Genomic DNA, 25,736 nt, shown 5'->3' with positions numbered 1-25,736 from the left:
GCGCTTGTTTTTAGGTTATAATTCTGCAACTGATTAAATTACTATTTAAATTCAGCTCGCTCATATTATCTCTCCTACCTCCGTACATACTGTAACCTCTGCCTCCTGTGTTAGCTACTCTGGACAGCTTATCTTAAGTAAGTATTACACGACTCGGGCAATTACCCCTCGTTTCCAGCCCGCCTCCGTGGCGTCGGGTCAAATCTGCTTTTCCTACTTCATATCCCTGCCCATGCCTGTCTCGGTTATCGTCTGCTAGTGCTCTCGGCCCCTCCTGTCTTCTGTAACTTACCCGGCCCGCTTACATTCTACTGGCTGACTGTAGGTATATAACCCTGCCTATGCACCTCGTACAGCTTATACCATATCCGCTAAGTTGCATGTGGCTTCGCCGCAGCCTTGATAGTCCTGTCTCGAAGCCTCTTGCTTCTTCCTATGTATTCCCTAACCATTATTGCCGGGCGGGAAGCCCTGACCATCATTCCCGGCCGGGTTGGCCTCACTTTCGGCGATTCCTGGTGGGACAGGGGGCCGGGGGCACGGGCCATTGAGTCCATTCCGGTACCCCAACTAACCCCAGATTGAGTTCATTCCGGCCAGCGAAAAATGGGCTAACCCACAGCTAACCCAACCCCAAGCCCAACCCCAACTAGCAGGGGTCCGAACCTGTGGGGCCCAGTCGCGCCCTCATATGCGTACATGCACAGGCCGCACGACGACGAGGGAGGCGCGTCGACTGCCAGAGCAAGCAGGCAGGCAGAGGCGCGCGCAAAAGAGAGAGGCAGAGAGAGGAGGGCCAAAAAAATGCCACGCCTAGGAGTCGAACCTAGCTCTTCAACTGTGACTAGCTCGAGCGTCCGGGTCGGATGGCTCCACAAGCTCAGGTCAGGGACCCTTATTCCTGCGGCCGACGTGGGAATGGAGAGCTATATAGCAGTGACGTCATGACCGCTAGACCAGCGAGGCTCTCTGGCTGTTTGTTGAATAGTCAGTCGCTTATTTGGATATATAAGGCTCAGGCAGGCAGGCAGGTCGGCAGGCAGGTCGGCAGGCTGGTCGGCAGGCAGGCCGGCAGGCAGGTCAGCAGGTAGTTCGGCGGCAGCGGTAGCAGGTCGGCGGAGTAGTGGCAGTTCGTCGGAGCCGGTAGCAGGTCGGCAGGTAGTTAACATAGCGAAAATACCTCCGAAGCGGAGGAAGGGGTGCCGGCAAAAAGAGCTACCCACTTGAGAATCTCTACGAGACGAAGAGATTCTCAAGTAGGCGCAGTAATCCGGCCCGGAGTTGAACCAGGGATTCCGCTTAGCAATTGCTAGCGACGTCTTACCGCTTGACCACCGGGCCTGTTTGTTCTTAAGAGACTGGCTGCTTATTTGGATATATAGGGTCTGGCCGTGGCAGGCTGGCAGAGGTCGGCAGGTAGGTCGGCGGCGGCGGCGGTAGCAGTTCGGCGGCGGTAGTAGTTCGGCAGAGGTATAGTAGTTTAGCGGCGGTAGTAGTTCGGCGGCGGAGGTAGGTCATTCCCGGCCCGGAAGGGTACGGGCTATTAAGTTCATTCCGGTACCCTGAGTTCATTCCGGCCAGCGTAAATGTGCTAACCCCTGACCATCATTCCCGGCCGGGAAGCCCTCACTTTCGCGCATTCCTGGTGGGACAGGGGGGCGCGGGCACGGGCCATTGAGTGCATTCCGGTACCCCAAGTTGAGTTCATTCCGGCGCGCCAAAATGGGCTAACCCCCAGCTAACCTAACCCCAACTCCAAACGTAACCCAAACCCCAAGTGGCAGGGGTCGAACCTTAACCCCCAGCTTAGCCACGCGTGTGCGGCCAGGTGCTGCTACAAGAAAGGGAGAAGGTAAGTAATAGGTAATAAAATGAGATGAGCGCGTACGCGTAATAGGACTAGCCCGGGAGTCTAAAGGAGGGAACGCGCGTGAGAGGAGAGGCAGGACGAGGATGAAACGGACACGCGTACGCATTCCGATTGAACTGTGATGCTAGCTTAGGGTCTCTTCCCAATAATATACGCGAGAGTCAAAGATCAGAAGCAGCACCGAGAATCACATACACAGGTAGCAAACACGATGGACCGCAGCAGCCAGGGAGGCGACTACGAGAGCGATCACGGCAGCGCCGCGCAGCAGCAGCAGCAGGACGCGAGAGCTGCAGCAACGACCGAGCCAGCAGCGACACTAGAGCTCTATCTATACCGGGCGAGCCGCGTACTAATCTGCACGCTATGTAGGGCAGGAATCGCAGCGGCCATAGGCGGTATAGTTACCCACTACCGACAGAGGCACCAGCTCAAGGGCGGCCAGCTACGGGCAGTCAAATCGGCCGCGGCAGCGGCAGCAGTAGCAGTTAAAGGCCGTGGAGGGCTCGCAGAGCCACACGAAGCAGAGGTACCGGCAGACGGTAGTCCAGCCATCCCGCAGCTTCAGGTCCACTCCGGATTCTGCTGCAGGGCATGCCGATTCGTAACGAGGAGCCGGGACGAGGTCCAGAAGCACCAGGCGAGAGAAACAGCTGGCGGCGATGCTAGGCACGGCGAGGGTTCGCCAGGCACGGGCCACGCGCTAGCGGCAGGGCGGCAGGCGACCCCAGAGGCGACAGCGGGGCCGGACGGCGGCGGTGGAGGTGCAGTCTGGGAGGCCCACATAGCGGCGTACGAGGCTAAAGCGGCCGCCGAAGAGGCGGAGCGGGGCCGGATTATCGACTACGAGGCCGGCGTCGACTTCGAGTCGCCGTGGGTGGGCCAGATGGGCTGGGCGGCGCATCTAGCCGGCAAGGATATGGCGGAACTACGGCGCGCCGCCGAGCCAGGCCTATCGACGAAGGAGCTAGCTAAGCTAAGCCAGGCGGTACGGAAGGAGAGAGAGGCTTTAGAGGCGGCGCTCGTACGGCTAGGCCAGAGCTTCAACCGGGTAATCGAGCGGTGTAGCCGGCGGATCAGCCAGGTGCCCGTGGAGACGCTCTGCTGGCTAGCAAGCCGCGACCCGAACCGGCCGTCGCCGCAGCCGTTCCGCGTAAAACAGGAAGCGCACACGATGGAGAAGTACCGGAGCCACTGGCGGCGCTATCTCTGCTACTGCGTCCGGGTCTTCCGGCTCGGCCGTACGGAGGCGAGGAGGAAGTACCAGGTCCAGTTTACCGACAAGCAATGGGCCGCTCTCGAGGCCGTTACGGAGGCTCTCGATAATGCGGAGGAGGAGAGCTCCCGGGTAGGAGGCGGCGGCGAGGAGGAGGAGGAGAAGAGCGAGAACGACGGATATCTAGACGAAGCCGTCTTTACGTTTTGTATTCTGTCGCTTACGCAGCAGGTACTAGTACGACCGTAGGTAAACCCGCTACTCCACTTCACTACAGTACTCGCGATCGACCCCGTCCGAGCACGATTTCGGCCGCCAGCCGAGTTTACAACACTACTAGCAGGTCTAGCATGGTGTAGCCGCGTACTACTACTAGAGTACTTCTTCGAGCACGTCCCGATCCAGGAAGAGGACAGTACTGCGGACTCCGGCGAAGGGGAGGACGAAGGGCGTAGCCAGCTCCAGGCCAGGGATATTGACGTATTTATGGACGGTTACCGGCAGTGGATCGCAGACGGCTCGTACAGCCCGTTTAGTACGCTAACCCGATTCTTAACGATCGGAAAGGGCTACCGCCAGAAGGAAGGGGGGGGCAGCACGGATCATCTGGGAGGACGGGAGGCAGGCGCTCCGGCTACACGGCTTCCGGATCGAGGTCCAGAACTTCCGGCGGATGGCCCAGGGGCTCGTCTCAACAGCCGAATCGGCGCTCGACGGGCTTCTGTACGGCCAGTCGGCGGTACTACTAGAACGGATCGAGCTCGGTAAAATCAGCGATAGCGTAATGTACGAAGGGGGTGGGAAATCGTTTATCTCGAACCCGCAGAACAGCTGGCTTCAAGCCGGGCCCCGCGTCGTTGCCGAGCTCGTTTCGGAGAGGCTCTGGTCGTCCCAGCGGCAGCAGTACCACCGGGAGCGGTCGCAGAAGTGGCTAAACCAGATCGGAACGCTAAAGAGCCAGCTACTCGTACTAACGCACGTCTGGGGAGGCCAGCCAGGCCGAGGACCCGAGATCACGAGCGTGCGGTATCTAGATACGAAGCAGCTGAGCCGGAGCGTCTATATCTTCGACGGGGAGGTAATGCTCGTAACGGACCGAGATAAGGCCAAGTCGATCCGGGGCTACGGCCGAAAGGTCGCACGCTTTCTCCCCGAACGGGTCGGGCAGCTACTGACCATCATTCACAGGCAGTTTGTGTCCAGTTGGCGCGTCTCTGCCATAGAACAGGGGCCAAACGCTCGGGCCATTGCATTCATTCTGAACCCCAAGTGCGCCATACTAGAATTGGCACTTGGACACAAACTTACAGTGGGCAGGGACTCGATGCAAACTGGGGCAGAGCGACGTCGGGCTCGGGAACCGGAAGGAAGACGCCAGGCATGTGAAGAGGTTATGTGAAGTGTTCCTCCAACAGAGCCTATGGTCCAGGGAAGCCTCCCGCGACTGGCGCCTTGCGCTAAATCAGGGCCTGATTCAAGGGCGCTCGGGCCCCGCCGGGCGTGCATGGTTGGCAAGGGTTCGCGATCGTGATTCGAAAGACAATTGGTACAGTTGGCTAACTAGCCACAGCTTCGAACAGGCCCTCGCGCTCTTCGGACGCCCCAAGTCGGTGACCGGCTTCTTCCGGGCCCAGCGGCCCATCGAGAGCGAGGTCGAGCACTCGTTCACCATCAGCCTGCAGTATGACGGGGCCCTTCTGGGCCTGCTCGTCACGGTCAAGACGGCCGTCACGAGCCCTATGGCGCAGCAGCTCAAGCAGCTCGTGCGCGGGACCAAGGGCTCGTTTGTCAAGGTAAGGATTGAACCCTTGTAGAAAGCAGAAGGAACCGCGTGCTGACTTGCCAGTACTTCCAGCAGCGAAGCACCTGTCCCCAGGAGGAGGGAGCAGATCGGCGCTGGTGCTAAGCCCCTCGATGAAGGATTCGGGGTCGAGTCGGAGGCCCTGCACGGCATCTTGACGACGTACAAGGAGTTCGACCCAAGCGTGCAGAAGCATGACCCTGAGACGAAGAAGTACACCGGGGGGTACCCGACCGTCACGGGACGGTGGATGGGGCTGTAGGAGAACGTGGCGGATGCTATTAACGGCAAGGCCAAGCTGGAGGCGTGGAGGTAAGGAACTCATTTGTGCATCAAGCCGTTGGATCATGGTCTATAGATCATCATCGCGTCATTAGACTTCATGAGCCTGGATCTGCAGCGTCGCCCTGCGCCGTCTTTCCTTCCGCCTCCCACCAGCTCTTCATGCCCTCAACGTCGCACCAGTCAAACTGGCGCGGCTCCTCGTACCACCACCTCTCCCCCGGCCTCCTGGGCCTGTCGCTGACGTACTTCCTGAGGCTCCCGCCGTCCGCCAGGTGGTTCTTGACGCCGACGAGCAGGATCACGGCGCCAACCCGCGGAGCGAACTCGTCGGGGTCAAGGAACACGGTCAGCAGGACGCGCTTGCCGGTGGAGGGGTCCGCGACGCGCGCCGTGCGCATGGCGTAGGGGGGCACCGGGCACGGCTGGACGTTGTCGAGGGCGCTGACGACCACCAGTGTGTTGATGGACCAGTTCTGCTTGTAGGGCAGGTCGGGGATGGACCGGAGGCGGGTGAGCTTGAGCGGGATGGAGGGATGGGTCTAGTCGCGCGGCAGTGCGGCGGGGCCACGGTGCGCGTAGGCGACAGCTTCTTCCCTGCGTCGAGAGGTTTTGGAGGGCGAGACGACCATGTTCTCGACATCGTCCGCGTCGAGGCCGTCGTCGTCATCGTAGTCGTTGCTTTGTTGCTGGCGAGGCCGATGCTTCGTCGGTGTTGCTTGGCGCGATTGGCGTTCCGCCTGCGCCAGTGCTTCATTGATGCCCTTGAACTCGAGCTGGCTGCTGGGTATCAGGTCGACCTCGTCCTCGACCCCGGCCCGGTCGTCGTGTTGCCCTGCTTGTTCGCCGACTTGCCTGGCAGCCGGGCTCACTTGCGCAAGTTCTGAATGCCACCCGACGGTGACCAGGTCGCCAATGACGAGGTACACCATCTGCAACGGGGCCCCAGATTCGTCGTTGCCGAGTTCCCTGTGCCGGATGTGGAAGGTGTCGAGGCGCACGAAGCAGCCGACATGGACGGCGCCCACGTCGATGAAGCGGTGCATCTCAGGGCGCAGCAGGGCCTGGATGCACAGGTCGCCGTCGCCGAGGACGAGGCGGACGGCTCGCCATCGCGTCGACCGCGGGAGGGGGGCGATCGTGACGTCCTCGACGAGGAAGATAGAGCCGGGGATGCAGTAATTAGCTGGTGCGGAGGAGCTCGACGATGAGCAGTTTCGGGGTGAAGGGGTCGGACGGGTCGGCGAAGACTATCGGGAGTTCGGGCGGCGCGGGGCCAGGGTCCTTCTGGGCATCTTGGTCGTGGTCGTCGGGAGACACCGGGAGAGGCATGTGGAGGGATACTGTACATGCTTCGGTCAGTCGTCGGAGGGACGGCGGTGTTGAGTTGAGGCTACCCTGACGAATACAGTATACCTCGAGGCTTTACAATGCCTTCACCAGATATTCACACCGCCAACATAAGCCGCCGCAGAAGTCCAATTACCCCGAACGATGCCTCTGGCCGAGCACAATCACGACCTTCGTCGGGCCACTCAGACCAGTCGTCAGGCGATTCAACCGCCTGCCTCGAAATATGTCAATATGATACGGACGGAGTAGGCGACGTGCCTGCAGGATGGCTCCATCATAATTTTACCTCGCTTCCCGGACTTCACGATTCGATCGGCAAGGATGTTCCTGGTGTTCAGTGGCGAAAATCAGACATATACCTCCGAAACGATTACCACACCCCTCAGTATAGACCGAGTCAACCGGTCCAACACGTCGACACACTGATACCAGACCCGGCCGGGACCAGACGGAAAAGGCAGCACTATGGTCAACTAAGTCGGGACGAGTCTATAACGCGAGCCGTAACGAGGATGACGACCCTCCCAACTGCCTTGGGATTAGCTCGCCAGCTCAGAGAAACAGACCGTCACCTCGCCTCGGCGCTTGCCTTGGCCCATGAAAGGGATCTTGCCTGGGCCGAACAAAGGCGCCAAACGCAACGAGGCAGAGCCACGCTTTCGCCGCCGGCCGCAAGCCCTGCCCAGGTCTCATTGCTTCCGGATGTGCCCGCCCAGGGCGAGGAGCAGCGTGAGCAGCATGGCTTGTCCGATGCCAGCTCAAGATCCAACGCCGTTGGAATAATTCAAAGGCAATTGATAGGGGGGCATGACGAATTGATACGCGGGCATGACCCTTAGGGGGCATGACTTTTCGGGCCTCTGATTCGTCAATTTCTTTTTTGTTAGTGTTGGCAGAATTCTGCCGTAGCCTGTTAAGTACCTCAAGGCTATCTCCCCTAATCTCGGAGCTGACACGACGCGACGCGATCAGATCAAGCCCACCAACAGCAAGCAAATCCACCATGGTCAACCTTCGATAATTGGGAACTTCGTCATGTTCCAATCCGAGTCTCCTTCCAACTCGAGACGACGAACCCGTAGTTCTAGTCCCCACGCTCAAGATCAAGTACGGCCTCGAAAACGACAGCGGCAGAGCCGACAGGGCAAGTTCAGCCCGCCGATATTTGCGAATCGGCCATCCTCAGCGAGCAGCATAGCAACAAGTATCGGCCAATACTACGGAGTCGGCGACGAAGATGTACTCGGAAATCTCTTTGCATCTTACCCAGAAACCTTCACGACAGCTCCACAGCCGCACGGATGGCGTGGACTTCACGAGCCACCATGGGAGCTCCGTTTCGATCACGAGGTGCACCTCTCAAACGATTTCCCGTCCGGTGGAAGGCAGTCCTTACGAGTGAGGATTCCTGTCCCAGGACCAGAAACCGACCCACTGTCTTCCTTGCCACTTCAATCAGCACAACAGCAGCAATCGTCACCCACACGGGCCGAGTTTCAATCTGCCCTGAAGCTAGTACGAAAAGTGATTGGGACGGAGCGGAGGCTTACGCTCGAGCTCGCTCGGTCATACGAACGAGTACGTCAATGGCGCGAGAGATGGGGCTACTCACCACTCAGCTCAGATGCGATTGAATCGCCTCCTCCCTACTCACCGCCCCGAGAGCCGTCCGCCCAAGCTTCATCTCCTCAAGAGATGCGATCTTCTCCTCGGATGTCTTCGTCCCCCGACCCAGACCCGATCCCGAATCCGCCGATCCCAGGCGACCCAAAGCCGTCAGCCGAAGCTTTGTTCGACGTGGTGAACACCTTTGCGAAAGAGAATGGCTTTGGCATCGTCCGACGACATGCCTATTCCTACAATGGTCGGAGGATGAGGTACTCTTTCCAATGTGACCGATACGGAGAACCACGGCCGAGTAGAGGTACAGGGCTTCGGCTACGCAAGTCTCGGAAGTGTGGATGCAAGTGGATGGTCATTGCTGAAGCTCTAGAAGAGGGCAAGTGGCTCCTAAGACAACACCCAAACCCCGAACACAATCAACACAATCATGGACGTAGCATTAGGCCGTCTGCGCACCCTTCCCACCGACGACTCACTACACCCATCAGGGCTACCATCGAGTCGACGAGCCGTCGGGTCGGTATCCGGGCCCGTGACGTACGGGCTGTGGTCCAAGACCAACATCCCGAGTCAATCTTGACGCAGAGGGACATCTACAACGCCCGAGCTCTCATCAACCGAGACAAGCTGAATGGCTATACTCCCACCGCCGCGTTAATCAAGCTGTTTGACGAGATGGAGATTCCCTATCTCGTGAAGTGGGCGGACGATGAGCCAAACCGTCTCGTTGGCCTTGTCTGGACTTTTCCCTACTGCCTCCAGATGTGGAAGCGGTTTCCCGAGGTGATCAGCTTCGACAACACATACAACACCAATCGCTTCAAGCTTCCATTATTTCAGGCAACAGGACAGACCTGCCTTGGCTCTGTCTTCAATGCTGCTTTCGGCCTGATTGACAACGAGAGACGGGAGGGGTTTCAGTTCCTCTCCGAGAGTATTCGACAGCTCTCAGAGCAACACTCTATTCGCCAACCGGACGTTATCATTACCGACTTCGACGATCAGATGAAGGCAGCCCTGAATGATCAGTTCCCTGATGCACAGCAGCAGCTGTGCATCCACCATATCAATTCTAACGTCTTGCTCAAGTCAAAGCAGAAGTGGGCCAAGGGCCACAGCAGCAGCAGTTCCGACAGCAGCGACGGAGAAGACTCTGCTCCACAGGCACAGGCTGAGCTGAGCCCCAAAGACCGACAGTTGGTCCACGCCCCGACGGCGGCGGTCATCCCTCATAGCTATCGAGGGGTCCTCATGATGTGGAAGCTCGTCATGTTTGCGGAGACTGAGGAGGCTCATGAGAAGGCGTGGAGAAATCTCTGCAATGAGTTTGATGACCAGCGAGCTATCCTGCGGTATCTCCATGGAACTTATATGCCTGTACGGGCGCAGTGGGCGCGCTGTTTCATTCGCAAGTATCGCAACTTCGGCGTCCGCGTCACCTCTGGTACAGAAGCAAGCAACAACAACATCAAGAGCTATCTCCTGAATGGTATGAGCCATCTCTATCGGCTCATGGAGGCTATGCAGGACATGATGAGGGACCAGGAGCGAGATTTCAACGACGCTTGCGCAGCGGACGAGGTACTTACCGCGCGAGAGTACATTGGGCCTAGCGCGGAGTATCTCGGCGAACTCCGGACGGCGCTCTCTTCCAAGGGCCTTGGACTGATCAACAAACAATATCGGCTTGCAAGGAAAGCAATGCCGACCGGGAAGAATCCGTTCCCTGAATCCCTCGGGGATTGCGGCGAGGACTGCTCGTTGTCGATCGAGCTTGGAATTCCCTGCTGCCACAGGATCTACTCAAAGCTGAATAATGGCACGCCTTTCACGAAATGGGACGTCCATCCTCGGTGGCACCTACGAGAAGCATCCTCTCGAGATCCATACCGACGAATCCTCGACCCTAAGATCGCCACTGCTCTCCGTGGCAGACCTAAGAACGCCAAGCAGGCCGTTCCATCAGGGCTAGCCATCGAGACTAGTAGTCAGCCGATTGGTCAACCGGTCGACCAGGGGCCCCCGAGCCGTAGGCGAGGTCGTCCACAGGGCAGCTTGAACAAGTCGACTCAGGCCAGAATGGAACTTGGGACGAGCCGACAGGCCAGTGGCCAAGCTGATGTCTCGAATCAGCGCCAGTTACGCAGCCAGTCGACCCTTCTAGGGACGGGAAGAACCACAGGAGTTCGTGCCAGCGGGCGGAGAACGCAGCCCAGCATTCGGAGACGGAGGAATCAATGGGAGCTGGCTGATGGCGAAGAGGAGATTCTTCCTTCCATAGTAGTAAGGGGAGACGTAGACAGCTTTGGTTATGAAACAGCCCTTGAATACCCTGTACCTGTGAGGGGGGCCGCACCCACTCAATTAGGAAGCACTCGCTGAGTCAGCGAGCGCCCGTCTCTTACCTGTCGCTCGCCTGGCGCTCGCCAATCGAGCGACGGTAAAGCAATAGTCTTGTACGACAGCGACCTTTTGGAATACAGAGAACTTCCCATCGCGTGCCTATTCCGGATCAGTACCTTCTCCTTAACAGTACCGAAAGCAATACTTCTCTTTGACGCCTGTTCTAAAGGGTTAGTGTTGGTCGGGTGCATTTGCGGTCACGAAATCTGGGCTTGTTAAGAGGGCTGGCTTCACCGCCTTTGCTCGGAAGTATTTATGGATCTAGAAAATTTGGCCCAATCAAGTGTTACAAAAAGTCATGCCCCCCTAAGGGTCATGCCCGCGTATCAATTCGTCATGCCCCCCTATCAATTGCCATTTCAATTGCTACCGTCTTGTGGGTGAGGGGCCTTGAGGGTGAATAGCTGTGGCAAGGGCACCGCCACTAATTTGGCATGGTTGGCTGATGGCCGGATGCAGTTATGAAATAGCTCGGTTGGCAACCTTTCGCTGCTCTTCTTGTGCCTTCCTATTCTCCCACTGTTTCTTGATCTTTTCGTACTCTGTGTCTCTCTTTAGTCAGATTTCCTGCTAGCCAAATCAACTCCTTGTTGGACGTCATACCTGCGGATGTCTTCTTCTCCCCATGTTTTTTAATGGTCATGTGGGTGTTGAGATGGTGCAACGTCCCGTAAGACTTATCACAGCCATCCCAGACGCAGACGAACCTGCGCTCAACATCTTCTGGCCGACGACGCCGTCGTTTGTACAGCTTTTCACCAGAGTGTTGGGCAACCGGATAGATCTGCTCGGTATAATTCTTGAAATTACCCAAGTAATTAGCGATTGTAATGTCTCAAAAAGCGGATTGGCGAGCAACCACGTGAAGAGATGCCGTGGCTGCTTCCTATATAAGACAAGGTGACGATTGGACTGAAACAGAACCAAAACCCACCTGGCTGAGACGTTCATGGAGAGTTGATGGCGCTGTATAGGGGTGGAGGTGACCATATATCTCCCTCTCGGTGAGATCTCCAGGACGCACAAAGTTGGCCACTGGGTATTGAAGGTGAACAGGCTGGCCCACTGTCCCGTGGGTGAAAGATACACTGCCATGAGAGAACTGGCGGCTCTGATAAGAACCCTGCCCATCTTGCATCAGCTTCAATGGTTCCACTAGACTTCCGCTGTTACCGCTCGTATCACTCATTGTGGACAGGTCCTGTAGATAACCGAGTGTTGGGAGAGGACGAAGAGACATCGCAGGCTGAGTATATACGTCAATTGGCCGCAGGGACACTGGCTTGGCGTCATTGCTTGATTGCGTAGAGCAGGTTGTAGACGCGCCACTGCTGCGGCTGACTGGCAGAGGCCCTGTTTGCCAATATCGAAATTCCATCAGAGTATTCTTGGAATCGGTCGTTCGTTCGGCGATGGAGTGCGATCCACTGACGGAGCAGCAGCCAGATGGCGATTTTTGTGTGTGAAGAGAGCAACGACGTAAGATGGACAGACAACTGTAGTCGCTTGGCATTATACCTGAGACCAAATAGTTGATCAATAACGGTAGGCGGCGGAAGACTACTTAAGGGAGAAGACAAAGGGGGAGGGAGAGGAGCATACCTATGCAAGACTGGAAGTATTCAGGATCCTGGTTTTGGCAAAGCATAATCTGCCTTGGCTGAGCTGAACTGCAAGGCATAAATGAGAAGTGGCTAAGACAAGGTAAAACAGATTGCAGAAGTGGCGGAGGCGACTGGGGTCAGGAGTGCATTGCTACTGGTATACAAGGGCCGATGCCTAAAGGGGGATGTATGTAACCGATAGAGTTCTCCGAAGGAAATGAACCGGGAGATATTGGAATTAAGAAGATCGAAGCCACTCAGTGGCAAATGAAAGAACTCGCCAAAGATTCGTAGCCTTTCCTAGGGGGCTTATAACACAGGTTCCACGTATGAGTGGTATATATATACTACGAGAGGTGTTTATCAGTTATACCTGCTGAAAGCTAGATAGGATTAGCTGTAAAACGTACGGATCACGAGGATAGATTGAGACAGGCAATGTCGCGGATCGCCACTATCGTAGGCAATGTCGAAAGAAAATAGCCTCAAAACCAGCACGTACAGATACTCTGGTACGTCTGATAGCATTGGAAGCACCAGAATCAGGGATCCGCTCCTCTCATAGTATCTAGCTCGTCGAATCCTCCCTTGCTTCCTCGAAAGATGACGGCGCAGAGGTAATCCCGACTGCAGTCATTATGACGAGCCGCGTTCACCATCTGCTTACAACTGCCAGTAGTTTATTATTCTGGTGTACGAGATAATAAGTACAATGAATGCTCCTTGTGAGCTGTACTGCTTGCCTTTTCGCTGCTGGTCTGACAGCGTCGTTATGTCATTACGACAGATGTCGGTCGAGCAGCCCTTACAAGGTACAAATGCATCGACTTCTCCGACTCCATACTGCGAATTTATTGCCATATGGCGCCATCGAAATCTGAGCTCGGACAGCAGAGACGAATGTGGATCAGGCAAAAGACGTTCCGGCAGAGAAATATGACCCGGGGCCAAAAGTGGCTCGATTCAGTCCTTGAAGACAGCCGCTTCAAGCCGAAACGTCACTCGGTCATCCCGACAGCCCAAGAAGATGTGCTCGGTACTCTTATAGACGATATTTTCCACAGAGTGCCCTATGAGGTGCTTCCCTACAAATCAAGGAACAGCAAGCCTATCACAATAGTCACGGAAAAACTTTGCTACTTCGAATCCCTTTACCGGAAGACAAATCAGGAGGCTCACGCTTATTTTACAAACAGGTTGGATGAAGCTTCATTTACCAATTTCCAGAAACAGCACGGACCCCAGCTGGTGGAGATTCTCAGAAAGAACCATCTCAGAGGCAAAGACGGATGGCTTTGTGAGAGCGAGGTCTTCACGTGTCTGCAGCTTCTTCTCGAGACTGTTCCAAAGGAGTGCATCATGGCCCCAGATGAGGCCGTCATTCCAGCCATTGAAGGGGAGCCCTTACAGCTATTCGACCACAAATTTCTGGCGCAGGTCCAGCAGGAAAAGCCTAGGTGTATACTCCTCCCCTGGAACGCTGGACATCACTGGGTTCTTTTTCTGATTCACCTGAGCGGGAAGGGTCTTTTCATAATTGACACGGTTCCTCGAAGTAATAGCGAAAAGTTTGCGGTCGAGTGGGCTACGCACTTCATGCCTGTCTGGAACACGACTGGTTTAGGCGACATAAACTCATGGGCACTCTGCAAAATTGGGAAGCAAGATGACGACTGGAGCTGTGGCTACTGGATGCTGGAGGTTGTGCGCCGGATCTGTTTTCAAAAAGGCCTACTCGAGCAGAGCTGCGAGGCCCCTACGGCGCTAATCAGTGCTGGAGGCCCCAAGGGTGTCGATCCACTCCTCGATTTCATTCGTTCGGCTATCAATATCAACATCACGGAGGACCATCTCGACAAAAGCATTCTGCCTGAAGGCCATCGATCACAGAATACTGACAACATAGATTACAAGCACAGATGAGGGTCTGGACCTCTTACATCAGAGCGTGGTCTTGTGATTGATGATAACTTCAAAGGCCTCTGATGCACTCTACAAACGCGATAAGGGCAGAGATAATTGGAACAGGAGTAGGGATACCGCTAGCGATGTACAGCAATTTCGCACAGGTATGGATCTATGCTGTCGAACTCGACGTGCAGACACTTGCATCTTCTCTCTTCGCAATACACGCCTCATAGAACGAGGCTCATAACTCTAGGAGTGTGTGCGATAGGTTTGAACCGGCTTGGGCCGGAGGTCGCTGGCCTGAGGTCAACCGCGTTCCACTGTGGCGATAGTTCTCTGGTCAGCAATTCCCACTCTGTTATCGTTAGCTTTAAACACGAGCTAGGAAACTCGATTCCAGTATTGACAAGGCTCCGGTCATATGCTAGGGTGTATTCCTTGGTCGTGCATCTGTGCAGAAGCTTGGTAAACTTACAACATGCTTCAGATGCTCTTGTCCACGCAGAATGGTGCTCTTTCTGGTATGAGGTGGATATTCAAGAATAACGGTGCATTGCAACTTGTGTATACGGAGCCCAGAGCCCTCGGGGCACTATAATGCAGCTGGCATGCCTGGTCGAACTCACATATATCCCCACGGAGACCGGTGTGTTATCAGATCACATTTGCCCAGCCTAGCAGGCACGGGGCTCGAGGGTGGAATGCAAAGAATCTACCTCGTGCTGAGACGCAACACGAATAGCAGGGTTAATTTCATTTACTGAACGTTCTTCTAGAATACGAGCCTAAATAGTTGGTAAAACATGCGGGTAAGACAGTGCGACTCGACGCGCGGCTCAGAGCTCTTTTGCTTTGTCACACAGTCCCGCAGAAAACTAACTGTGTGATCATGCTGAGCTATTTACTAAGGTTGAAATACGTAAATAGACTTTGGTCAGTCTGTGAGGGTTGTGGTCTGATGTAGCTGAGCATGCCGACTATGGCCTCAAAGGCTCTCTTGAGTTGTGGAAACGTTGATTGTGATGTTTAATCAGGGGCAGGATATGCCGAGCTATGTATCTAATATGCGGCACCCCCTCCCGTAACTGTTGCATAATCCTTATCGTTACTTGGTACGAGGATCATCTTAAATGAGCTCTCGCGCTCATCAATCGTTTCAGCGAAATCTATGGACTTCGACGAGTATGCAGAAGACTACCTGCATTACTTACACGATCTCGAATCTGACCCAGAACTATCTATCGACCTCAGCGGCCTCGAAAGGCACTTTCAGGGAGTTTGGGCGGAAAGAAGTTTCCTAATCGACCAAATGCTTAATTCGCAAAAGAAACTAGATTCCGATTTGTCGTTTAGAACAGCAGCACTATCGGTCCGGATAATCGATCGATATCTGGGGAACCTGGAAAAGGTGCCGCAAGGTAACGCCCCCAAAATTGAAGATTATCAATTAGTATACACCTCAACTTTTATTGCTATCAAAATAATAGAAGGTTGGCCGGACTATCTCAGGTGTGCCAGCGCTATACAACACGGTGTACTAACGGATAACCACGCCGGTGCGGAAAGGAGAATACTCACAAGCCTCGGGTACCGTCTCGAGTATCCATGCATATCAGATTACAAACACCCCCCTGAGAACTCGAAGACTCGTTTCTGGAGAACGTTTGAATACTTGAGAGAAGTTCCTCTAATCAGCCATCGATTTATCTCGTATACAGCCGAAGAACTCGCGGGTGCTATATATAATGCTGCAAACGAGGTTTGTAATCTATTCGAGGAGTCATTAAAGATATGCTATACGGATATAGAAGGCCAGATCAGGGATCACCTAGTCAAGTTTCATCAGGAATTATCTTTTGTGGAACTTGACGGACTCCGAAGTCGATGGAAAACAGGTGAGCTATGAACGACCCTTACTGACGCTATAATAGAGGAGCTAACAAGCAGCGCATCAAGAACTGAACATCACTTATGTCTGGGCTTCGCTTTCAAATAATCGCCACGGTGTTGTAGACCGTCTTCGGGGAGTCATGCAGCGCATGCGAGCTCTTCAAATGCGCCTTGAAAAGGATCGTCCTCCACGTGCATGATGTCTATTAACCTGAGCTATCTAGCTAGAAGAGTCATGTTTCGTAATGCGCAACATGCCCTATTGTTCATTCGTGGTTTTCTAGCCCAAGTAGGGTCTACAGTAGTATCAAGTGCTCGAGCGGTCGTATCTCGAGTCCAACAGGACTTTTCAGCCAATTCCAGGACGCTCCCTTCTGTCCTGGAGCGAGAGGGATGGTCTGATCGTCAAAAACAAAGCCAAACCAGACAGACGTACAACCCAGTTTTCACGGGTTTTGCCAGGGGTATTACCTGAGCAGTGGGCTGCTGACGGGGATCTTGGGATGGCCGCCTCAAAGGGCGGCCTTCCAGATACTTACGTGATTTGCTTACTCGTGAATGAAATTAGTTATAAACCTCTTAGTCATAAAATAATGGTTAAGCTGTGTATATATTATATGGACATGTAGCCAACAATGGATCATCGGCTACCTAGTAGTCAGTGCGCCGAATGCCACGCACACGGAGCCATATTCCAGCGCAAACTGTGAAAGATGTTGATGCGATGTGGACTCAACTACTAACTAAAGATCAAGCTAGGGATGTGAAAAAGGAAATCGTAGAATCCCTGGAGAATGAAACTCATGCACAATCATTTATGAGTCTTGCTATCGATGACTTCCTCAGGGCATTCGATGCTATAAAAGAACGAAAAGAACATTGGCTTTCCGCGATTGCGGACATTATAGAGTTTTTTGTCGAATGCTTGTACGATCGCCCTCCATGTAAGGATTTCATTCCTGACGAAAAAGCAGCCTATCAATTCCACATAGAAGAAGCCAGGCAAGAGAGCAATTCCCTTTCCCGCGTGTGCCGTTCTTCGTCCGATCAAACTGTAGAACAAACAAATGCGGCCCAAAGCTTCGACGACATGAAGCCCGTGGGACTGATTTTGAGAGACATATCTCAAAAATGCGTCATGGATTATTGGTCAGCTCTGGCCGTGCTTTGGAGTCGACGCCGAATCGATAGCGTTGAATCAACTCGGCGAGCTAAGGATAAGCGGTTCAAGAAAGATGTCAAAGATAATCTGGCTTATCATCGTGCTACTTTCTTAAAGAAGGTCAACTGCTTACAGAAACGCGAGTTGCTGGCTCTATTAATTCAATGGGAAGATTTCTCGGAAGCAAAAAATTCTGAGATCGGTATGGTGGTACGTGCTAAAGCTGTAGATATTTGCATAGCGGTCTTAAAGCAGTGTCAAAAGAATGACCTGGCTAAGCTGGGGGTGTCCCTGCAGCAAAATGCAGAAATGGATGCGGAAAAAATTGTAAAAGACTACTGGCCAAAAGAGCTCATGTAATGTCATCATTTATTCCATCTTCAGGGGGTCATGTATCGTGGACCAAACTCTAGGCCGTATTTTCAGGAAAGCTACCATTTATTTATAATACGTCGTTACGCTTTATGTGCCGCTAGTCTAGTCGTTTCATTCATGAATTGAAAGTTACTTCAACAGAAACCACGGAAGCTTGAGGGAACACATCTTTTGACTGAAGTATGCCAAGATAGTTTCGATTTAGCTTTCAGACCACGCCATTATGTTGTGCAGCCCGCTTGGGATATATCACCATTCAGCATGGTAGTGGTAAGCCTACATAAAGCAGGACAATAGGACTCCCATGGCGGGTAAAGCAAGAGCGTCCCCGGGCCCTCTTTGTGTATTGCCCCGTCTCCAAACGCGAAGCGACGACGGAGCGAGCTTGCGACACGCCCACTGCATTCGCGAGAAAATGCCGCAATTCGCGTCCGCAAGTCTGGTCGCAGTGGCACATCCGATGCTGCACTGAGAGAGTGACTTCTCTCCGTGATTCCCTACCGCTACAGCAGAAGCTGCCCTGCCAGAGCCTTCCGACTTCACCACCGACTTCATCACTTCATCCCAAGGCCTTCGACCGCGGGCCCGCTGCGCCCGATCCGGTTACACAAGACCTTCTCCTTACACAAGACCTTCTCCTTGCCGACCGACTATCCACAGCAGTTCTGTCATGGCCTTGGCATACACTTGTGTTCTACCCGCGTTCACCCGGCAGACTCTTTCCTGCATACCCCGCCACTGGGCCCAGCTTGAGTTCGAGTCGTCCATCACCAAACGTATGAACGGAACGAATGGGCCTCAGAGCCTCCCTGTATAGAACAGCAGCATTAGCGGTGATATCGCCGCGATGGCGATATGAGGAGACGAGACCTTCGAACACGTTGTCATATCCTGTGAAGCGCTTCGTATTAGCCGAGAAGGAATCTGGCAGAAACTGGAGACACCTGCACCGAGAACCCGCGACGAATTAGCCGCGATGCCGTAAAGCAGTATCAAATCCCTGACCACGCATCTACTACCGCATCAAAGGCAGTGCGCACCCAGAAGGACAGAAACGAGGGCCCAGCAAATAAAGGAGGAGTTGACACAAGCACGAGCAGTCGCAAGAGCCCAGCAACAACGCAGCAGGAGAGGACAGGGCGCGGCGCGGCGACGGCGCCCCACTCTCTCTAGCCTCCCCCGCCGCGGTACGGCAACACCCGCACTGACAAAACCCGTGACAAACACCAAGAACCAAGACGAGAAACCCCGCCCTCTACTCCTTGCCCTTTTCATCCACGACCCGGCGCGCAAACAGAGGATGAACTTACAACACCACCAGCTAGGCTCTCAAGAGCCGCCATGTGACGCTCCCGAAGCGAGCGATCAAGAGACTCCGCGAACTCACTGCCGCCGGCGTGGCCTTCGGCACGACCCTTCCCGAGCCCGGAGGTGAAGCAGAGATATATGGATCCTCCGGGGAAGCCACGCGGTCGGTTACCTCAATGAGGCGGTTGGCGGATGCGCCTACCACAGGATTGAGCGACAACCACATACATGCGCACCATTAGCGATGCGAGACCGAAGCGTGTGGTAATGTACTTAGTCATGTGGGTGAACATTTCTGGCGCACGTAGCTAAGGGGGCCGTATCATTTCCTGATGTACACAATATATCAGCGACGTCCTAGTGCGGCGCGTTGACCCAGCGGTATCGTGGCTTACGGGCGTCTCGGGCGGAGCCGGGCCTGGGCTGGGAGGAAGGAGGGTTGCTTGCTGCTGCTGCTGTTGCTTTTCTCGCTTCCGACGCAGCTTGATGGCCTCGGGGGCTAGGATGGCGGCGGCGGATTTGCGGCCGGAATGGGAGCCCTTATACGAAGGTGTCAGTAAGGGCTCGGTAAAGCTGGAATCGGCGACTTACCTATGGTGATTGTTGCTGCTGCCGGGTGGAGGTTAGCCAGACGAAGCAAGCGCGGAGCGTCTATGCATCCATGACGACGACGGCGACGTCGTCATCGTCGTCAAAAGAGCACTTAGGAGGTTGATGGGCTTGGCAGAAGGAAGAAACAGAACGAACGAAACGTGCGGCAATGAGGCTGACCTATACCCAGGCACTGCACCGATGGCCATCTTGCCCCAGATACCGAAGTGAGGCATCACGCACATTGGGCATTCGGCGCAGCGCTAGAGGGGCTTTCGCGCACCGCCCGCCCTGCGCACACGGCCGGTCTGTGGACGGTCTCCCTGTGCAAACAGTGGTTACTAAGGCCCTCCATTTCAGTTTTCGGCAACGTTTGGGTGGCTTGCATGCGACGAGAACGTGGAGCGTACGCGTGGAGGAGACGCCAAGGAGATAGATCAAGCGTGCTGTCGTACCTCGATTGCACTTCGCTTTGCTATCCGCCCGACATAATTGAATCAGAGCAGTTAATCTTGTTGGCCAATTCGTAATACTTCCAGTCGCAACAAAACTTCATACTGACTGCATCGAGCCATCAATCTGCACACACACCATGGCGCTGCTGTCATCATTGTCCACAATTCCCACAGCCAAGACGTCTGAAGTAATTTGCTCGCAGGTGCAATAATACAACAACTCCATATGGTTCAAGACAGAGACACGCTCCACGTACGGCTATTCTTCAAAGACGAGAGTTATGATACTGCAGATAAACTACGTCTAATGGCCACTGAAGACGAATACCGCCACAATCCCTTTCATGGTTTATGCTGGCTTTAATCCGCTATCGCTAGGTCCGTTATACTGCTACTCAAGCAAGTTCTCTGCTCATTTCGTAGTTCCATGCCCCTTCTCTCCTCATGTCTTCGCGAACAGCGATATCTCGCTGCACTTCCTCCTCGGTTAGTCTGTCTGTGCCGCTCCAGTCGGCACTCGATGTTCTTCGTCGAAACATGTGGAAGCGATCCTTATTCTCCGGGAATACTTCCTCCATATTAAGAGGCCCGGGTTTTCCGAACACCAGGAATGGGTTCACATTCTCCTGGTGGATCAGTGCCTTCATCAGAGGCGATGCATGGGCCCATGAGGCAGTTTCGACCCTTTTGACGTCTTCGTAATCGCTGTCTTCAGTGTCCGTGTCAATTTCAGGCAATTCAATAATGTCTCCGTTGTCGGAGCGAGGAGGTAGTTCTGGGGATGGGTCGCCTGTACGCTGGGTGGCTGTAGATGCCGGACCACGGGAAGAAGAGTGAAGGGCTGGGCCTGAAGAATTGAGCCTCAAGACCGGGGGAATCGTACATTTTGACCCCGGAGTCGAGTCCCGTGGTTGGATGGCCTTGCTCTGTTTACGTGGAACGGCATCCAAGCTGCTTGATGCGAATGTCTCCTTGATTGTATTTCTTCGGGCCACAGGCGAGATCTCGTGCTTGTGCTCGTGGAAGTTGGTGACGGGAAATTCATTCATTGAACTTGGCGTCGCAGAGCTTGCTAGAGCCATCTCCGCCAGCCGTGAGCAGCTGCTTCCCGCTGACCTCGAAGGGAGCGAGGTCGTCTTCAGCGTAAGCCGTGTCAAGCTTCTGCTGGATGCCTTGAGAACCTACTTCAAGGCGGAGCAGAAGATCGTTTCCTACGATGCCAGAATCGGCGGTCGAGGCAACGGCGTTGCATGAGTTGTCGCACGGCAAGTATTTTGTTGAGCCAATGGGCTTTCCAAGTTTCTCCGCAACACCTGCCCTTTGTTGCGCAGCACAAGATTTGGGGTTCAAGTCTCCGTTGTTCGCGTACTGAAGCTCACAGCATCTGGAGGTTGGTCCGCACGGAGACAGATCGAGTAAGAGTGCGCGGGTATGTTTCATACTTCTCCTAAGAACAGCCGCGAGTTGCGGATTTTGGGACTTTAAAGCCCAAACATAACCTAGATTGAGTTCTGAAGTATAGCAGGGATCAGCCTCCGAGCCACTATCAATTGCGTATAGTCATCGGTCGCTTACCTCTCCGCCGGTTACTTTTCAAGCTGGGCATACTCTCGAATGGAAACAAATCTAGATGAAACTCTACAAAGCACCGCCTAATCTCACTTTCTTCAGGGAGGTATTGTGGCAATATAGATTCTTCGAACAAATCTTCAATCTCAAATGCGATTTTGTGTATTACGTTCGCAAGATCCTCGGATGTATACAAAATGAACTTGCGGCTGAAAAGGCTTGCTTCTCCCAAGTACCAAAATGTTTCCAGAACGTGCGTGTTCCAGTCATGGGAAGTATAGTCAGAAATGGAAGAGTACTCGAGTGGGTTGGATAACGCCTTGTAAATCTTTTTTTCTAGGATAGCGTGATCCCTCATAACCTTTCGTTTCGCGACGGCGGAATGGTCCTTCAAGGCGTCATCGCAAAACCCTTTAGATACCGTTTCGCCTTCTAGCTGTTTCGTAGCAAGAAACGTAGATGTAAACACTAATTTATCGTTCTCTATTCTGCATACGTTGCCTTTTTGCCCGAAGTTGAGGCTGCTAAGATAGCGATCTACTATTCGAACTGATAGTGCTATTGTTTTGAACGAAAACTTGTATATCTCTCGGTACGTGATAATTTTATCAACTAGCCTACTCCTTTCTAGCCACGCCCCTTCGAAAGAGGCCTCGAGACTCGTAAGGTAAATAGAAAGGGCTAGATCAGTTTCGAGTGTAGATAAGTCGTTAAGGTATTCCTTTCCATCTTCGTTGAATCTTTTCGCCATCAGGCATATAAGAAACAGGGTCTACGGGCTTTAAGATCTCCTCAACATGTAGAAGTGGTCCCATTCACGTAATTCATACAGCATGATGTACGTGTGCCTCTCTTGTCACAAGCTTGTTGCACTTGAATGAGCGTTGCCAGGCTGCTAGCCCAAAGTGTTGCGAAGGTCCAATCTCTGAGCTTAAACGGATGATAGGTATGAGTGAAGCTATTCAATGAAGTAAGCAAAGCTCGAGAAATATCGAAGCTGGTCGATTCTCGCTCCTCCCATGAGGTTGTTGTTCTTGGAGGGAGCTGTCAATCCTGCGCAAGCTGTAGATAGCTTGATCGCTGACGTAAATAGTAATGAATCTTTGTCTAGAAAATCCTGAAGACTATAGAGACCGTTACAATCGAATTCGAAATCGGTGTCCGCTTTCGCTCAACACAACTCTTTCTGCGCACGGTCCGCCTCGTCTTGGCGATACCAAGTGTGGAGCCATAAACAGAGCTTCTTGCAGGTGAGTGGGGCAGCGGTCACGACAGCAAGTCCTGGCTGCAGGTTTCCGCATCCTTCACTTATTGCATAAACAGGAGGATACTCCACAGTGTCAAATGGCTTCATAGAAGCCGGTGGACTGGAGTGTGCACTGCGGAGATGTGATCACCAGATCAAGACGGGCTCGCCGTTGATCAGCCTAGTAAATCCCGCTTCCGGGTGCTGCCGAAGCTCGACCATCTCTTTGCCAACCTCTAACCAACATTCTCAATGAAGTTGTAATTTCAAAGACAAGCTGTGGTGCAGAATGAGCACTGCACGGGTGCGGCAGACGGTCCACCGGAAACAGAAGGCCTCATTCCAGGGGTGAGACTACACATTCTGGGCTCGGGCTGCACGCGGACGAGCGATTAACCGATGCCAGCAACGAGCACCGTGTACTGACATTTATAAGTAGCGATCGTTCGCATTATAGTATGTAGGAAAACCTCGTTTGTAGTATGTCTAGTCAGTTCACTTTCTATGCACCGCTGATTGGGCACCACACAAACACTGTACTGCCCATTTATGTTCGTTACTCCTGCCTCGAAACGAACACCTCTTTTCTCGTCGCCTTGCTCCTTCTACTCATGCGTCCACGCTCGTGGCCTTTCGCCGACCCACGAGTGACAGTATCGCAGCCAAGCGCAACGATCGACCGCGAGCCATCCGCGTGATGCTAGTCGAAAGCTCGGGACGATGAATCTCCTTGCGGTCAACCCTGGTATCAACAATTGAACCAGACTCTACAACAACTACGTTTGACATGGGCCGGCAGCCCGAGCAGTACGAAGAGATATGTGGCAGCGGCGATGTCATTCTCCTTATTGGTCCTCACCAAGCGCCATTGAAGGTGCAGTCAAGATGTCTTCGAACCGCATCAAAGGTGTTCGACGCCATGTTTGGACCAAATTGGAACGAAGGCCAAAACCTGTCTGAAGACATGCCCAAGCCGGTCGAACTTGGCGATGACGATTTCGGCGCAATGCACACTGTCTGCTATGTGATCCATCATCGAAACGACCTATTGACGCAAACTCTCGATCCTGCAGATGTTCTCGGAGTCGCCATCGTGGTTGACAAGTACGATCTCAGTGTGGCTATGAAGTTTGCCCTCGCGCCATGGCTTAAGCTCCGAGACGACATGAATATGATACAGCTCGGCTACATGATGGCCGCTACACATCGACTTCGTGATGAAGAGCGCTTCGTGGAAACCACGTTAGCCCTGATCCTACGTTGTGACGCTTCATATTGGTGTCTCTCTGAGCATGAAATGATCAGCGAAGTGCTTTGCGCAAAGACGTCGGGAAAAGTAGCGTGTAAGTTTTGTCTGACAGTTTTCGAGATCAAATACTGATTTCACAGACTTGCTTGAGGAGAGACGGAACCATATGCGAGCAAGTATTCTGAGCATTCTTGGATCACGGGGTCCAGATTGTTCTTGTGGCTGGGGCAACGAGCATGCACAGGGTCGTGAAGAGCTCAAGGGTGCATATGGGCCGCTTGATTTACTGAAAACACCATTGAGTCAGATTATTAAAAGACTTGAAAGCATACCCCTTGGCAACTTGTCCAGGTTAAGGAAGTGTAAAGAATTGAGTCGAAAGCATCAGCCGCGAGAAAACGAGGCCCCAAAAGGGGAGATAGCCCTCATGAAGAGGTCTGCAGCGATATCTTTCGAAGATCTATAGAAGAGGACTTGGCAAGCTGATACTTCAAGCGCGAAGGGAATAAAGCATCGATCACCATCATTCTCCTCGCACATTGCTTACTTCGGAAAATAATGACTTATGTTAATGTAAACAGGTCAGCTGTGCGACCCATGGCCGTCCAGGATCAGCGCCCGCCATCGCTTCGGATCCTGGGGCCTGTACGCGGAACAAAGAGCTCTTGAAGCCATCTCAATGCAATGTCATTGCTGGTCTACCCATTAGGTGATGTAACAAATCTCCAGTCACGCCACTTGTCGAGGCTCGTGTCAGGAAACCACTGTTGTTGCACCGACTGGCCCTTGAAGATAACCAGCGGTGGAATTCCCTTTGATGGTGAACGCCATCAGTGCCTAAGCTGAAATGCTCGCGTGCAATAATAATAGATCTGCTCGCAGCTATGCGTCGACCCAGGGTTGAAGCGGCGCTGCGCCTACCCAATAGTATCTGTGAATTTTGGCAAATGTACAGGGAGTGGCAGGAAGAATCTCGTGCTGATAGGGGAGGCCTCATGGCTGCTGGCCAGCGGCGGCAGGCATGGCAGGACGTAAGACTCCGAGATCGTGATCCTCGCCGAAGCCGGGCCAGATGTACAGGTCGTAACAACTAGATCCCGCTGCTTAGTGGCTGAGAGATCTGGAAAGAGAAACGGTCCAGCGCGTAAGCCAGCGTGGGTGAAGACCTGACATGATATGCATGCTGGAATAACACGCGGTGGCGAGGGCAAAGAAAGTCAGTGCAGATCAGGATCCTTTAGCCGAAGGCAAACATGTCATCGAGATCGTGGGCGGTGCGGCCACTGACAGCACTGGGGCGCCGGGAGCTGTACTGCCGCCTGGCCAATGGCCAAGTGTACCCGTGGTGGGGTGGTGGGGTGGGGAAGCTCGCCACCGGAGCTCTTGCTCCTGGCTACCCGCTGCTTGCTGTGGCTGCGAGTTAACTTGCTCGTTCGCGCCTTTCCGCGGATTTTACTCTTAAAATCCGGCAAATGCCGACATTGACTAGTTGGGGGTCGGTCTGCTTCTAAAGCAGGGCACGGCTATCGTACAAAACTGCACCACAAGTCTACAAGCTGACTGTGAAGTGCACAAGACCGCAATTGCACCCGTAGTTTGTAGCACTCTGACAGTGGCCGCACTGGTGAACTGTTCAGACCTCTGTGTCCTGCAAACCACTTGACGTAGTAACAGACTGGACGAATGGCGTCGATGGCGCGGGCGTCAAGCGCTGGCTGTGCAGCGTAATCATGGTGGATGGGCAGCAATACTGTCTCCATATCTAAGGCCAGCTTCTGCGACGTGAGCCAACAATGGCTTTTGATGCGCGAGCTATGACATGTGCATCTGG

General features: G+C 53.7%; 3 protein-coding genes and 1 non-coding gene across 4 annotated transcripts; 2 read left to right on the top strand and 2 right to left on the bottom strand.

The window, feature by feature from the left end:
- Positions 1 to 1,266: 1,266 nt before the first annotated feature.
- B0I36DRAFT_t215 lies at positions 1,267 to 1,341 on the bottom strand. Its single transcript has one exon. It is a non-coding gene; the product is annotated as a tRNA-OTHER (tRNA).
- Positions 1,342 to 12,917: 11,576 nt separating this feature from the next.
- Positions 12,918 to 14,075, top strand: B0I36DRAFT_401483 (uncharacterized protein; the record flags this gene model as incomplete). Its single annotated transcript, XM_046161703.1, has 1 exon — positions 12,918 to 14,075. A coding segment is annotated over one exon (1,158 nt), but the record flags the coding sequence as incomplete, so codon positions are not given.
- A 6,242-nt stretch (positions 14,076 to 20,317) lies between these two features.
- On the bottom strand, positions 20,318 to 20,584 carry B0I36DRAFT_210274 (uncharacterized protein; the record flags this gene model as incomplete). The annotated part of the gene is made up of 1 exon (XM_046148899.1): positions 20,318 to 20,584. A coding segment is annotated over one exon (267 nt), but the record flags the coding sequence as incomplete, so codon positions are not given.
- Positions 20,585 to 23,450: 2,866 nt separating this feature from the next.
- Positions 23,451 to 24,614, top strand: B0I36DRAFT_341970 (uncharacterized protein; the record flags this gene model as incomplete). The annotated part of the gene is made up of 3 exons (XM_046156049.1): positions 23,451 to 23,999; positions 24,046 to 24,150; positions 24,487 to 24,614. Exons 1-3 carry the CDS (start codon positions 23,576 to 23,578, stop codon positions 24,612 to 24,614), a joined length of 657 nt encoding a protein of 218 aa, XP_046004213.1. The 5' UTR covers positions 23,451 to 23,575.
- Positions 24,615 to 25,736: the final 1,122 nt, after the last annotated feature.

This window comes from Microdochium trichocladiopsis (assembly GCF_020744255.1).
Source record: "Microdochium trichocladiopsis strain MPI-CAGE-CH-0230 chromosome Unknown B0I36scaffold_17, whole genome shotgun sequence".
NCBI classification, from domain to species: Eukaryota; Fungi; Ascomycota; class Sordariomycetes; order Xylariales; family Microdochiaceae; genus Microdochium; species Microdochium trichocladiopsis.
This window is presented reverse-complemented; position numbering and strand designations above follow the sequence as displayed.